The sequence below is a fragment of the Sebastes umbrosus genome, chromosome 3 (assembly GCF_015220745.1).
Source record: "Sebastes umbrosus isolate fSebUmb1 chromosome 3, fSebUmb1.pri, whole genome shotgun sequence".
Classification (NCBI taxonomy): Eukaryota; Metazoa; Chordata; class Actinopteri; order Perciformes; family Sebastidae; genus Sebastes; species Sebastes umbrosus.
In genome coordinates this window covers 29,528,179-29,543,338 of record NC_051271.1, presented here as the reverse complement: position 1 = coordinate 29,543,338, position 15,160 = coordinate 29,528,179, and the positions used below count along the sequence as shown (strand labels likewise).

At 39.2% G+C, this 15,160-nt stretch overlaps 2 protein-coding genes across 2 annotated transcripts; one reads left to right on the top strand and one right to left on the bottom strand.

The window, feature by feature from the left end:
• Positions 1-509: 509 nt before the first annotated feature.
• tk1 (thymidine kinase 1, soluble) lies at positions 510-5,689 on the bottom strand. The gene is made up of 6 exons (XM_037764010.1): positions 5,487-5,689; positions 4,497-4,610; positions 2,499-2,592; positions 2,255-2,344; positions 1,854-1,973; positions 510-1,580 (listed from the first exon to the last, which is right to left on the bottom strand). The coding sequence occupies exons 1-6, from the start codon at positions 5,588-5,590 to the stop codon at positions 1,401-1,403; spliced, it is 702 nt and encodes a 233-aa protein (XP_037619938.1). The 5' UTR covers positions 5,591-5,689; the 3' UTR covers positions 510-1,400.
• A 2,121-nt stretch (positions 5,690-7,810) lies between these two features.
• On the top strand, positions 7,811-14,739 carry afmid (arylformamidase). The gene is made up of 11 exons (XM_037765368.1): positions 7,811-7,964; positions 8,345-8,435; positions 9,493-9,597; positions 9,685-9,733; positions 9,823-9,908; positions 10,015-10,087; positions 11,004-11,101; positions 11,327-11,405; positions 12,274-12,409; positions 13,259-13,363; positions 13,760-14,739. Exons 1-11 carry the CDS (start codon positions 7,935-7,937, stop codon positions 13,787-13,789), a joined length of 882 nt encoding a protein of 293 aa, XP_037621296.1. The 5' UTR covers positions 7,811-7,934; the 3' UTR covers positions 13,790-14,739.
• Positions 14,740-15,160: the final 421 nt, after the last annotated feature.

Below are 15,160 nucleotides of genomic sequence, written 5' to 3'. Positions count from 1 at the left end.
AAATCATTCACAGGAAGTTCGGTTATCTTCAGGCTATCGTTGCATTCATCTACTGCAGTAATGCAGGTTTTATACCGTAGGGAGGATATACTCTTTCCGCTACCAACCTGCCAGCTCGCTGCACGGCCTCAGAGCCTGCCAGGATTTAAACAGGTTATTTTGGTCCTCTGTAGCATGTGAGGGCATTGAGTTACGTAGTGTGTTACAATTAAAAACAAGTACTGCAAGATTTAAAATGGGGTGAGGATAACCTCCCAACGGTTAAGAAAATATTAAATTTTCTACTACTGACCTGTCATACATGGTAAAACATGAGTCAAACCTTCCATAGAAAGTATCTTCTTTATGATTGTTGGCAGAAAATACTACATTTATACATGCACAATACATTTTGTTAAAAAAAATATTTTAAACCTTATATTTTACAGGATAATCCTACAGTTAAAGATGTTTAAATAAACCCCCAAAAAGCTCCAGATATTAAAACACCACAGTGTAGTGAAACCTATGGCAATGCGTTAGTAGTTGGTTTACTCATTTTCAGGGTTATTATCAAGTAAAAACATAAAACATACCAATTAGGCTGATCAAATCCAGGTCTTTAGCATAAGCTTCATAGTAAAATAGGAGGAAACTACAATCCAAAAACATTTAAAAGTTAATGTCAGATAAAAGAATCCATTTTCCCAACATTGCTCGCACACACACACACACACACACACATAAAAAACATTTGATTCCTGGATTTATACTCTCCACTCGAGTTCTTCAGCAAGTCTTGGTGTGCGTTGGAATACCCATACAACCATACTATTTAGTATGAAAGAAAAAGATTTAGTATGTCCTTATACATAGTATTTCAAATACACTATGCCAAAAATACCAGGATGTCTTACTGTACCCGGTTGCATTTTTTTCAGTATGCAAGCCAGCATGTTTTTCTGGCTATTCTGACCCACAATCCTCTGCGAAGCGGAAGATACGTCACCAGTGACTTATCTATAAAATAAACAAGAGAGAGAGCGCAGACAGATGACAGCCGCTGACAGCCAATTGACAGAAGCCGCAATGACAGCCAGCGCATTCAAGTGTAAGTAGGCTACTAACTTTACATATTTTTGTGATTTGTTTGTACAATGTTAATCAATACATTAATATAGGCTGCGTTCCAAATCCTATACTTTTTCTTTTTACTTCAAATTTCTTCAGAAGCGCAACGGATATGAGCAAGAGGGTCAAAGTTCAAGGCGCAATGTTATGACAAATTGGTATGTCCCATTTGTGTGCATGCATACCGCATGCAACAGTGCGTACTTTGTAAGGACAGCTGTAGTACGTACTGAAGTAAAAAGAAAAAAACAAAAAAGAATGCGATTTGGAACAGAACCAAATGTTTGTGTTTAGAGCTGGAGAGAAGCGAAAAGCTTCCTGGGAACCGCGGACTCCACGGGTTTTCCTGCGAGGACCTGTTGTGGAGTTTCGTTCCTGAGGGGAGCGCTGTTCTCTTTGTCCACCACCAGACCGCCGTAACACCTTCTACACACGGCCTGATACTTGTCAGCTCCACCGATCACCTCCACCTGTGGCACAGAGACGCAATAGTTGACAGGATATAAGAATTTGATTAAAGAAAAGGGGACTTTCGGTTTTATTAAATCTAACCCACTCTACATTTAAAAGGGTGGGTGACAGCATCCCAATAATTTTAAAGTCAAAAGTATTGTGGAAAGATGTTGGTAAAACTATCGTGTTATGATATAATTACAGCATAATATAGTCATTTGTCCAGAAAAGTGTCCTGAAGCACTTTCTGGTTAACTTATTGAAGATTTTTCTTAGGTTCGCCTCCTCACCTCCTTCTCTGCTCCTATCCTCTTGGTGTAGGCAGCTTCTTTGTAACACTGCATGCAGACGGCGTTTAGCTTCACTACGCTCTCCGCTAGAGGGACGAGGTTCAGGATGTTTCCAAATGCCTACAAGAATGCACAGGACAGCAGAAAAGCAGTCAGTAAGCACTGAATGGATGGAGGCATAATTGCATTACAAGGACAGAACAGACACACTATAGTGAGGAACAATGAGCACGTTGAACTATCCATTATAGTGCTGCTCATGCAGATTCTTCCTTAAAAAATGGGTTTCTTGTATTAGGACATTTTCTTGCGTCTACACCCACAGAGGTGCTCTTTCTGCTCCTTCAGCATCTACAGTTTCCCGTTTGTCAGTGTGAAGTGTGAGTGTGACTGTGACTCACCTTTCTCTGGAAGGTTCCATCCAGAGCAGCGACAATGATCGTCTTCCCTAAATTGGCCATCTCTTCACAAAACTCCACTGTGTCTGGAAACTACAGTAAACACAAATGAAGCGCAGATTTAGTGAGTGAGGAATTTGTCCCGAGTAAGACGTTGTCTACGGTGGTGAGCAGCCACTAGTTTAAGGCAAAGAAGAGGAAAATATACACTATATATATATATCTATATATATATATATATACTTACAAACTGTCCTTCATCAATTCCAATGACGCAGACTTCTAATGCCAGAGGCCGTATGTCTCCCAGACAGTTGGCTGGTACAGCTTCCATTGTGTATCTAAAAGATGGATAGGATAGACGGGGGGAAAAAAACTGAATTTCTAAAAACGAAATGTGTTTTGCCAAAGATGTTTAAAACATATCGGAAAAATACTTTGCAAATTACTTCCTGCTTTATTCAGAGGTCCAACAAAATAATTACGGACAGGAAAATCTACGCCATCTACCACAGAATCTCCCCACTAGAGGTCCTCCTTTGCTCAGGTATCATGGAGCAGGTTGGTGAAAGACAGACAGTATTCCTCCTCACTGTCTGCCCATTTTTAAAAGCAACTAATGGAAGGACATGAGTGTTAAAGTGTCACTCTCGAAGAGTTTCATTTAAATAAATGGCTGTTAAATCACCATCTATCGCTGAAGGAGGTGACACAATGGTGACTGAGCCTATGGCCCACTGATGAAAGTACTGCAATATTTGTATATTTTCACAGTATTACGAGCTGGGTGTCTGTGGGGACGTTCTCGCAAAAAAAATGCTGTATTACAGTTTTTTTTACTATGCAAATAATTCTGAAAACCTGAAGCTCATGTACATAGAAATACATTATTTCTATTAATTTTCTCTGCTCATGTGTCAATAAAAAGACTCCAGACTGCTAAACTCGAAATGCTAAATCAACCAGGACTGAAATCTTAAGGATGGCCACTTTAACAACACTACCCTGATGTTTCTTGAACTAATAGAGGACTCAGCAAGTGAAGGTCAATGGGATGCTGTCGGAGACCAAACGCAACAACGCAGATCCCACAAGGTTGCGTAGTATCACCTACACTAGGACTATGACTGTAAGAAAGTACACCCCGATGATTACATTAGAAAATTCCCTGATGATACTGTGATTCTGAGCCTTCTCTACACGTTCATTAAGTGTTGGGACACGAACCATCTCATTTTAAAATGTCACCGAAACACAGGTGATAGATGGTCCTCAACTCAAGGCAAATGACTGACATGAAAAATCATTCAGGTGTCCTCATATAAATAATTAGGAGTACACATAGACAACCTTCGTTGCTGGAAAACACACCTTGGTAACCTGTCCAAATGACTGCAGCAGAGACTTTACTTTCTAAGACGATTTAGGCTGTATGGAGTGAGCAGCCAGATCACGCTGATGTTCTACTGTGCAATCCTAGAGAGCGTCATTCATTAGGTGCAACTGAAAAGCAGGTTTGCTAACATGCTCAAAATAGCTATAAAGGTAATGGGGAAGAAAGACTATGAGCCCATACAGAGCCTGTACAAGTAGGAAGTCATTAAACAAGCAACAGAACTCATAGCAGACTCAACATCCTCTCTTGTCTGAATGCAAACCTCTGCTATCAGGAAGAAGACGTTTGTTTGTTCTGGCCTCCATTGAGCTATTGAACTCTAATGCTACATGTCAATGTGCGATAAATACACAAGCACTTCAATTCTTACAGGCTGTTTTTTAAGCTGCTTGTGTTTCAATAGGTTCATGTTGTTTTTGTGATGTTTTTTTAATGTAAAGCAACAGACTGTAACACTGTCACTGTGCCCAAGATACATTTCAATACTATAAAGTTTATTCTAATGCAATTCCTGATTTAATTTAATTAAAAATAAAGTGTTCTCTTTTAGACTAGAGGTTATTTGCTGTACTTGTAGATATCATTTCAGCAAATCCACCTCAGATTCACATTTTTCTTTTGTTATCTCTATTTCACACTTTGTAGTTCCGTATGTGCAAACAAATATAATTTCATGTTTCCAATAACAGTCCATCCACCTCAGGTTGTATTTGTTATTGTGGGTGCTGTGCACACAAATTAAAACTAAGCTGATGAGCAAGGTTACTTTCTATTGACTCCATTACTAAATCCCCAATGACGGGTGTATTTCTGTAACTTAGTTGAATCAAAAAGTGAATGAAAACTTACTTGTCATGTGTGACCACGCCTGTGTCAGAATAACGTGTGTCTTTGGCATATTTGATCACCAAGCATTTGTACTGGGCTATCTGGAACCGGCGCACTCTTCGCATCAGTTCAGTGCTGCAAATTAAAATGACAATAAATTTCATTAACATCAGTGAAAAGCCATCTGTACATTTTGTACATGACAATACACAACAGTCAGTTATGTGACATTGCCTCTCAAACACAACATGCTACTATATACCATGAGCATGAGGTAATGAATACTAATGTAATATTGTTTAACGTGCAACAACAGTGTGAAGTGGTCCAAAAATGTGTTAATACACAAAGCATACTAATAATAATAATAATAATAATAATACATTTTATTTGGTGGCGCCTTTCTGGACACCCAAGGACACCTTACAAGAATTAATTAAAACATAGACAGATACTGCATACAGATAATAATGCACACAGTGTACTTTCATAGACTAAGCTACTGGAGTTACCCTGCACTATACTCATTTTAACAGTCTCTTCTGCACTATACTCATTTTAACAGTCTCTTCTGCACTATATTCACTTTTTTTTTTTTTTAATAGTCCTGTATCACAACTGTTAACTTGCACTATATTCAGTTTTAACAGTTTTCTTCATCTCCTTGTTTTTTTATATCTGGTATATTTTTTGTACTTTGCACTACTAACTTTTTTACTGCCTTTTTACTAACATGTTTTGCACTATGGAGCTGTGATGCTGGAAACTTGAATTTCCCTCGGGATCAATAAAGTTACTATCTATCTATCTACTGTATCTACTGTATCTGTAGCAGCTGTATGATCCTCTAGGGAGCTGCAGGGTAAACAATGGAGGGATGTTGGCGGGATGTTTGAGTCTGGGCGGAATATTAAGTCTTAACATTACTTTAAACAGTGAATATGATTAACAATAACTAACTACAGCTGCAGAGAAACGTGCTGTGTTTATGTTTGTGAATGAATAACTCACCTTTTGCCTGAAAACATGGGTCCAAAGATGACCTGGATCTGTCCTTGTGCTCTCCTCGGTGAATGAGGCAGAACTCTGGGAGAATCCACGCAGTCCATTCTCATTATAATGCCTTATAATAAAAACAACAAAAACAGTTAAATGAATAACAAATATATTACTGACTATGTCCGACAAGAATCTAAATGTTGAATATTTCCCGTCGGCGGTTGTGGGCTGCTTTATCTAACATTCAACCAATGAGAGGAGAGACACGTGAATCTTTAAAGCAATCAGCTTCCACGGAGAACCGACGGTGGAGCTGCGGACCAATCAGAGCCCAGAGCGTCATCACAGCAAAAGAGCGCCTGTTCTGCAAAAATTCGTTGTGTCTAGAAGGGAGCCCGCAAATTGCGAAATCAGAGAACCTGAGATCTGCAAAAAGAATTGCAAAGACTCTCGTGAGATTCACTGCCAGACGACATATCTTAAACTTAAAGCTGCAGTAGGCAGTATATTTCTGGCATCATTGGGCAAAAATTCCATAATAACCTTTCAGCATATTGTAATTCAAGTGTTCTGAAGTGTTCATAGATTAATAAATCAATTTGTAAACAAATGTATCAATGGCTATTTTTATTGCACATTTAGTTAATTATCAATTAATTAAATACCTTATTCCTATTTACGTGACTCTTGTGGTCCTCCATAACAGTATGCCAATAATCATGTCAAGTTTTACAATTAAATCAAGTTTTGAATTGTTCAGAGAGCAATAGAATAAGTAGTGGCCGTGTATATTGTTATACCAGAATAGCCTACAATTAACACTAAACAAGTCATAATAAAACACTAATATAATAATAACGTGCAATGTGCAAAGCATGTAGTTTTATATCAAAACGTGACATGAGATTCAAAAATGGCACTGCTGGGAGCAATACCAGAAGGAATTGATGGAAGAGCCAAAAAAATATCTCTTACAAATATTGCTAACAACAGCAATTAAATGCATCACAATTAAGTGGGTAAAACCTGAGCCCCCAACATACAATTTATGGATTGAGAAGGTATGGGAAATTTACCACATGGAACAAATAACCTATTCCCTAAGACTCCAAAAAGACACATTTATTAAAAGGTGGAGCCCTGCCATGATCATACTAATACAGCAATCAGTGATCTGAATATTTGTATATATCCTGGATCATACTTGTATCTCTGTCTTCCTGACCCATGTCATCTCTCTAAGCACATACACATATCCATAAAACACACACCCTTCCACACACTTCCCCTCCCTGACCTCTGACCCTTCGCCACATTTATTTTTATTTAGATTTATTTATTTTACTTTATTTCATTTTAATTCTTTGGATTGTTTAAGTATGCGTCCTCCCTTTTTCTCTGAATTCAATTGAAATTATAGTTTAAGATGAAGTCTTGTTTTGTTTTTTTTGTGTTTTCTCTCTCCCCCTTGTTTTAAGTTGTGAGATTTTGTGTAAAAACAAAGAGACAGCTGTAAAATGAAAATACGGTAGGAAAGAATGTGATGATGATTGTATAAGCTGCTGAAAATGCAATAAAAACTAAGTAAAAAAAGAACAAAAAACATGAGTGTGGTGTAGAAAGCAGCTGTGTTGTGTGTGTCTGTAGCAGTGGTCTATAGCAGCTATTCTCAACCACTGGGCCGGGGTCCACTGGTGGGCCCCAGAGCACATCCTAGTGGGCCGCGGAGGTTCTGACAAATGGTCAGATTAACCTCTTCAAAATCCAACGGCCGCTATTTTGTTTTGCAGAGGTTGTAGCGGGCTGGTTTTAAAGCTAGAGGAAGGATACTGGAATGATATGAAACTAAAAAACCTAATGAATCCAATCCAATCCAATACATTTTGGTGAGGAAAAACTGGCATGGCCATTTTTAAAGGGGTTTCTTGACCTCTGACCTCAAGATATGTGACTGAAAAATAGGTTCTATGGGTACCCACGAGTCTCCCCTTTACAGACATACTGTATGTCTCGGATACAGTGACACAAAACTGAGCTTTTTTTTAAAACGAAAAGTGATGTTGGAGACAACCCTGCACCAGTAAAAGCTCCAAAGCGTGTGGTGAGGAAATATGACCCTGAATAGTTTGGATTCATAATGTCAGGCAGTGATGGGTGAGAGTAAGCTGAATATGTATGTGGGTCATTACACCTGACAGTGGCAAAACACATATTTATAGCCCAGTTTGTCATTTATTTGGGAAGATGGTTTATATTTTAACAATCAGAAGTGGGCGTCACGTTACAAAAGGTTGAGAACGCCCTGGTCTATATATAGATTAGTGGTCACATGGTTCGTCAGTCAGTCATTATTAGTCTAAAATCCACATTCAGCTCTCCAGATCGCTCCAGATGCGCACATGTTGCTCGGATTTATCTGCCAGCGGACTTCCGTCGAGTTAAGTCACTTCAAGAGATAAAATGATGCACTGGACTGAAATGAAGAAAGATGTAAGATTTGACTTTGAGTGGTATTATTATTTCCCTTTTTCTCTCTGCTCGCAGGAAGTCACTGAGAGTTGTGGAGAGAAAGTCAGTCTATATAATGACGTCATTCAATGTATGTTGTATGGATTTGCTTTAAATTGAATGGCCAGGATCATAACTATAATAGTTATCTCTAACTGTGAGTTTAGCCGATAATCTTTCCCAGTTCCTGAAGGAACAACCAATGCATGCACGTGCCTCCCCCACTGAAGCAGATAGGGTTATAATACTAGCAGAGGAGGGCGCTGTTCCTCCGCGGCTCATGGTGTCTCATGGTGGTGGTGTCTCGGTGGTGTCTGAGCTTTCATGGCCGCTCAGCTGACAGCAGTGTCTCCGTGTGACAGGAGCTCGGGAGGCAGTATTCACCCAGCCTCTGGTCGCACAGGATGTCCGCGGACGACGTGATCAAGGCTCACGTGAAGGCTCTAAAGGAAGGTCAGTGTGTTTACAAGCTAAGATGCTGATTCATAACAATGCGCAGAGATCCGGTTGAGGTTGAGGTTGAGGCCAGCAGCAGCGGAGAGGAAACACACAGGTGTTGTGACAAATTGTGTATCAACGTGAAAACCTGTTTACCTGTTGAAGATGTGTAGCCCGAGATAAAGATAGCCTACACGGTTTTAAAAACAGATTTTGATTTAGAAAACGCAGGCTGCTAAAATATATTTCACCTGTTTTCCACTATGTGAGGATAAAGAGGCTATACAAGTTACATATTGGTGACTATTCTGGGTGATTTCTAAAACAACTACATAATATTTTTTTACAAAAAGAAAAAAACAACACAGGGTTCCAAAAAAAAACACATGCTCCTTCTGCTGTAGGAAACATATTCAACACAAAACTGGGAAATGTATTGAAGTTGGTGAGCATACTGTCATTTGATACCTTGCCTACTGTGCAATATCATTTTCCACTTGTGCAATTTTGTTAATAGTCTGTTTATTGTCAATACTGTATATACTGCTCCTATTTTTATACTTCCTTCTATTTAAATGGTTCATATTTTGTTACACTTTGTTTCGCTCTTTTTTACTGTGTTAGCTGATGCATCTTGTTTTTTGCACTATCCCCTTTGCTGCTGTACACTGCAAATGTCCCCACTGCGGGACTAATAAAGGAATATCTTATCTTAATTAGAGAGCCAACAGCAGGGAAATGACAGGAAGTGCGGGGCGAGAGAGATGGGAAATGTTAACATTTATTGTCACACATTGTTTTTTTTACAATGCAGTTAGGTGACATGGGTACTCAGGTAGTGACCGGGAGTAACTGGTATCTCTCCAGCCACCAGTCCCAACTTGGCCCGTGTGGGGAGTTGAACCAGTTGACCTCTGGTTTCCAAGCCAAGTCCCTATGGACTGAGCTACTGCCGCCCCGAAATGCAACAAAGGTCCCCATGCAGACGGAGTTGAATCGGGGATGTTGCCGTTCATGATCAGTGCCTTAACATCCTAATATCCTTCCATACTTTGATACTGTGTGTGTCCAGGTACGGAGCGTGCCCGTGGCCTGGCTCAAACGTTGCTCAACGTGCCATATGGGGAGGGAGATGGGGAGAAACTGGATGTCTACATACCCAGCACCAACTCTTTGGGTATGGACTGCCATGACACCACCCCACTGGCACGCTTCACATATGCAGAAGCATAGATAGTTGATTGACTGATTCCCTCTGTTTCAGATGTACCCCTTGTTATTTACCTACATGGAGGCTACTGGCAGTTTCTCAGGTACGGCGTTATGTTGTCTTCTGCACTGCCATACACATTTACATTTCTTGTTCAGGTTTTTCACATTGATGCTTTTTGTGCTCATACAGCAAGGAGGAATCAGGATTCATGGCTGTTCCGCTCGTTGATAAAGGTGTAGTGGTGGTTGCCGTCGGCTATGACATCGCCCCCAAAGGTAGAGTCTTTTCATTTCTGACAATTTCTCTTCTCGGGGGGGAAAAAGAGATTGTTTTATGAAGATGAACAGTGAATGTCAGCCCCTCTGCCTGTGCCCCTTTCAGGCAACATGGACCTGATGGTGTCTCAAGTACGCAGGAGTGTTGTGTCTGTTGTTCAGCAGTATTCTCACATCAGGTACCCATGCTCGTTTTCTGACCCTGCTTGAAGTTAATTCATTGCAAGGAATTCAGTGCATCACATTAAAATTAGGGCTGTCGAAGTAGACGCGATAATAACGCGGTAACGCATTAACGCGATCGATCTTTCGGAGGTTGTAGTGGGCTCAGTTTTAAAGTTAGAATGAAGATACTGGCATCATATGAAACTAGAAGGAATCCATTGGTACCAACCATGTCATACTAGCTTGTCACGAAGGAGGCTAAATAACGTTCCAAACTTACACTAAATTTTGGCAAGGAAAAACTTTTCAAAGGTGTCCCTTGACCTCTGACCCCAAGATATGTGAATGAAAATGGGTTTTATGGGTACCCACGAGTCTCCCCTTTACAGACATGCCCACTTTATGATAATCACATGCAGTTTGGGGCAAGTCATAGTCAAGTCAGCACACTGACACACTGACAGCTGTTGTTGCCTGTTGGGCTGCAGTTTGCCATGTTATGATTTGAGCATATTTTGTATGCTAAATGCAGTACCTTTGAGGGTTTCTGTTCAATATCTGTCATTGTTTGTCTTGTTAATTGATTTCTAATAATAAATGTATACATACATTTGCATAAAGCAAGCATATTTGTCCACTCCCATGTTGATAAGAGTGTTAAATACTTGACAAATCTCCCTTAAAGGTACGTTTTGAACAGATCAAAAATGCATGATTCATTTGCGGTTAATCATGATTAACTATGGACAATCATGGAATTAATTGCGATTAAAAACTTTAATCGATTGACAGCCCTAGTTGAAATGCATTTTTTTAAACGTTCCCTCTAACCCTGCTCTTCTCTCATTCCGAATGAGCTAAAATGTCACCATCACAAATCCACTGTGTCTCTGTTTGTGTTTTATGAACTCTTACTGATCTCTCCCCCAGTGGTCTGTACCTGTGTGGCCACTCTGCTGGGGCTCACCTGGCTGCAATGGTGCTTTCCACCGACTGGTCGCAGTACAGCATCACTCCTCAGATCAAAGGTGAGGTCCCTCAGGTGAAACGGGACAAGCGTTTGTGCTAGTTACAAACGATTCTTTTCTCACATACTATGAACATTTTTTAACATTAATATGATCATTCGTATAGCATATAGCATACTAAAGAAGAAGCAGTGGGGCTCAAAAATATAAGGTTGAGACACAAATGTTGTATAGCTGATATACTGTAGTTTTGTCTTTGTTGTTGTTCCTCTAACTGTCTTATAGGTGCTTTCCTTGTCAGTGGCATATATGACCTCCTGCCCATCCTGTCCACCTACGTCAACGAGCCTCTGAAGATGACAGAGTATGTTCCTAATTCTAATTGTTACCCACTTTTTTTTTTTTTTACAGTAATCACACATCAGAAGCACTTGTGTAGACACAGAGCCCACGCAGCACAATAATGTTAACACAACGGCTGCATCCGAAATCGCATACTATGAACTACTTACTCAATATGTGTACTATCGTTCAACATACTTTTGTGTGAATAAACAGTAGTATGTATCTTTTCGGACGCACTGAACTGTTATTGCCACGTCTCTTACCGAGAGCCTCCTTACCGGATGGAGATGGGTAACCATGGTAACCCGTACCTCGTGTGACTGAACGATGATCTAAGATTGGAATCTTATACTTACAGTTAGAACTGAAGCGTTATTGATGTTACAGAGCTGTCCGCCATTTTCTGTTATGAACGTCACCGATACTCCCGCATTGCATTATGGGATATTTATGCCGGCAAAGTGTCCAGTGCTTGCATACTGTAATATTTCACCGGAAATAGTATGCAATTCTCGTACTATTGGTTTCATACTAAAGTTTCGGACATACTAAAATATCTCACATACTGTTTTAGCGTACTAAATAGCATGCTGGTATGGAATTTCATACAAATCAGTTAGTTTGTCTGTAGAATTTTTCAAGTAATGACATGACATCCGTTGGACGTTACAACCTGTTCACATATTGGCAATAAAAAATGATTGTACGTGTAAAAACCTACATACAGTCCCTTTAACTGTGATGTAGAGAGCATTGCGTGTGAGAGTGTGATTGTCTGCTTGGAGGAGAACTGTTTGTGTGTGCATGTGTGTGTAATTGTCCTCTGCCGGTCTGTCGTGCCAGTCAGTATTTGACTCCTCTAACCCCCGGGTGTCTCCTGTTGGCAGGGAGGTGGCGGTGAGGAACAGTCCCAGCAAGCTCGTCCCTCAGCTCAAACTCTCCTCCTCCAGCTGCCACATCATTGTGGCCGTCGCAGAGAACGACTCGCCGGAGTTTCGCAAGCAGTCGGAAGAATACTACAAAGTCAGTGCTGCTGATAGAGCATGAACACTATTTTGGTTAGAGAGTATGACAGGTACCCTGTGGAGTTGTCTTGTAAATACTCTGCATTCTTCTTCTTCACCGCCTTTATCGGCGCATCGCTATGTTTCTTTGTGTGTGACTGGAGGCAACTGTTAACCAGCGTAATAGTGTGAAACAGGAATGTGTATTGTGTGCATGCGCTTCTTTGTTTACAATACAAACAAAATGGGAAAACACTCTATAAAGAATTGTGCCGAAGCATTACTAGTGGTCAAAACTCCTTGGGGTACCTTTTAATGTTGAAGATCATCATTGTTTTTAGCATCAATTAATTCAATCAATTAATTTATCTTTTTGTTTTTAGTAATGGTTTAGTTTATAAAATGTCAACAAATGGTGAAAAATGTCCAACACAAGCTTTTTAGCCCAAGGTGACACCTTTAAATTACTTGTTTTGTCCAAAACCCCAAAAATATTCAAGTTGGAATAATGTAGAACAGAGAAAAGCAACAAATCTTCAACTTCACATTTAAGAAACTGGAATCAGACAAAATTTGCCATTTTTTTATTAAAAAGTTAAACAATTACTCAAGAACTATCTCAATTGATCTCGCTGTGACCTCTCGTCTGTTGGTGAAAACATCATTCAGTAAATGTGTTGCTGTTCACCGAGTGGTAAATGTTTTTTAAGGTGTGAGCGCCTCAGCAGTTTGAGACCTCAACAAATTACATTTCAGTGTGTAAATGATTTGTAATCATGTTTTATTAAGATACCTGAAGTTATTGTTGAAGTAGTTGAGTGTGTGCATATATGTACTATTTCCTTACCTCTTTCTTCTGGCTTTAAAGACTTTGGAGGCGTCAGGACTTGATGTGACCATGGAGGATGTGGCGAGCACTGACCACTTCAGTATCATTGAGCAACTGGTAGATGGGGAGTATCACCTAACAAAGGTACACACTACACATGCTCACAAAACGAAAGAAAAAAAGTGAAGAGGACCCACTCCCTTTGTAGATATAAAGGGCTCATTCTATGCTAACAAAAACACAACGATTCTTATTTTCAGGTGATTATACACTAATGAAAACATAATGAATATTCCATTTCTACCAATAGATCCCCCTAAATCCTACACATTGGTCCTTTTTAAACCTGCTAATACTGCTGATTTCAAACCGTCAGCCACGTTTTCATCAAACATACAACCCATTTGTTGTAGTTTTCCACAAAATTCAGCATATTTCAGCATGTATTCATACAATATTTTTAGTCTTTAAGGTGGTTTTATGGTTATGCCAGGCCTTTAGAAAAAACAGTTGTGTTTTAATTAATTTCTTCCTCTGTAGCTTCTCTTGAAGACGATGGGGAAGAGCTGAGGCGGCGGTCTTTCATCCATCATCTAATATCAACATACCTCTGTATCAACACCTCTGAACAGAGTCATCGTGCACCGTTACTGATAATATATGCATTAATTCAGGTTTGTACAATGGTAAATGTACAATTTTTAATCCTTTTGATTAGTCAACAATGAGGTGGCATGGATTGTTTTAACAGTCTAGTTTACTGTATCATTAGTTATATGTTCACTGTGCTTTCAGAAAAACGTGTTATGAAAACATGGTGTACCTAAAACTGAGTCACTTCAAGGATGGTGATTGTAGCAAATTATTCTGCTGTTAAACCTGCTCGTATTCAGTTGTAAACAGATTATATAACGACATAGTGCACAATGTTATCACCAGGAAGTACTGTTCCACCAGCACACTAAAAGTTGTAGAAATGATAGTTAGTTTTGGCCTATTTCCAGTGTTTTTTTAAAAGGGTGGGTCTGTCTGTTTTGTGTTTTTCTTTCTCGTGACAATCTGTACCATAACTTAGAAAGTTCATGGGTAAGACAACAATAGGAGCTCATGACAACAGCACTGATATAATAATAATAATATAATAAACAAAGTGAATGTAGCTTTTCATTGTAACCTACACAATGCTGACATCTCACCCAGCAGGGAACTTTAATGAACACTATTATATATATACTAATATATATTTGCACAGTTTATTTAATCATAATTTAGCAGACAACTGATATTTAAATACACATATTTTTAAAGAACAAATGGGACTAAATTTAACTGATGCACATTGTTACTGCGCTCATTCTAGCATCTTGAATAATTGTTTACATTATTGTTTGCACAAAGTGTTCTGTGAATCATCTCTGTAGATTATAAAGACAATCATCACAATAAATATTTATATTTGAGAATCCCTGTAATGACAGTTTTTTTTGTGTATGCGTGCCATTAAATGAGATTTGCTGTAATTTGATTGTCCTATCTTGTACGACAAATGAGAGGCATGATTGTATTCTGTCTTATTTTAGCATCAGTTTTTCGCCTGGCAGAGTTGTTTTGGTAATGGTAATTGATTAATTGAAATTAGGGAATTTTACCACTAAAGTACACTATTAAACCTGCAGTAGGCAGAATATGTCTGGGATCATTTGGCAGAAATTCCATAATAACCTTTCAGCATATTGTAATTCAAGTGTTCTGAGAGGAAACTAAACTTCTGCACCTCCTCATGGCTCTGTTTTCAGGCTTTAAAAAACCGAGCCCATGACGGGAGACGTTGACCAATCACATGTTCAAGTCCATGACACAGAAGCACATGATTTATTTTTTCAGATTACCTGTCTAATGCACTACTATCAGGAGGATATTGTGACCGTTTTATAAAAATAT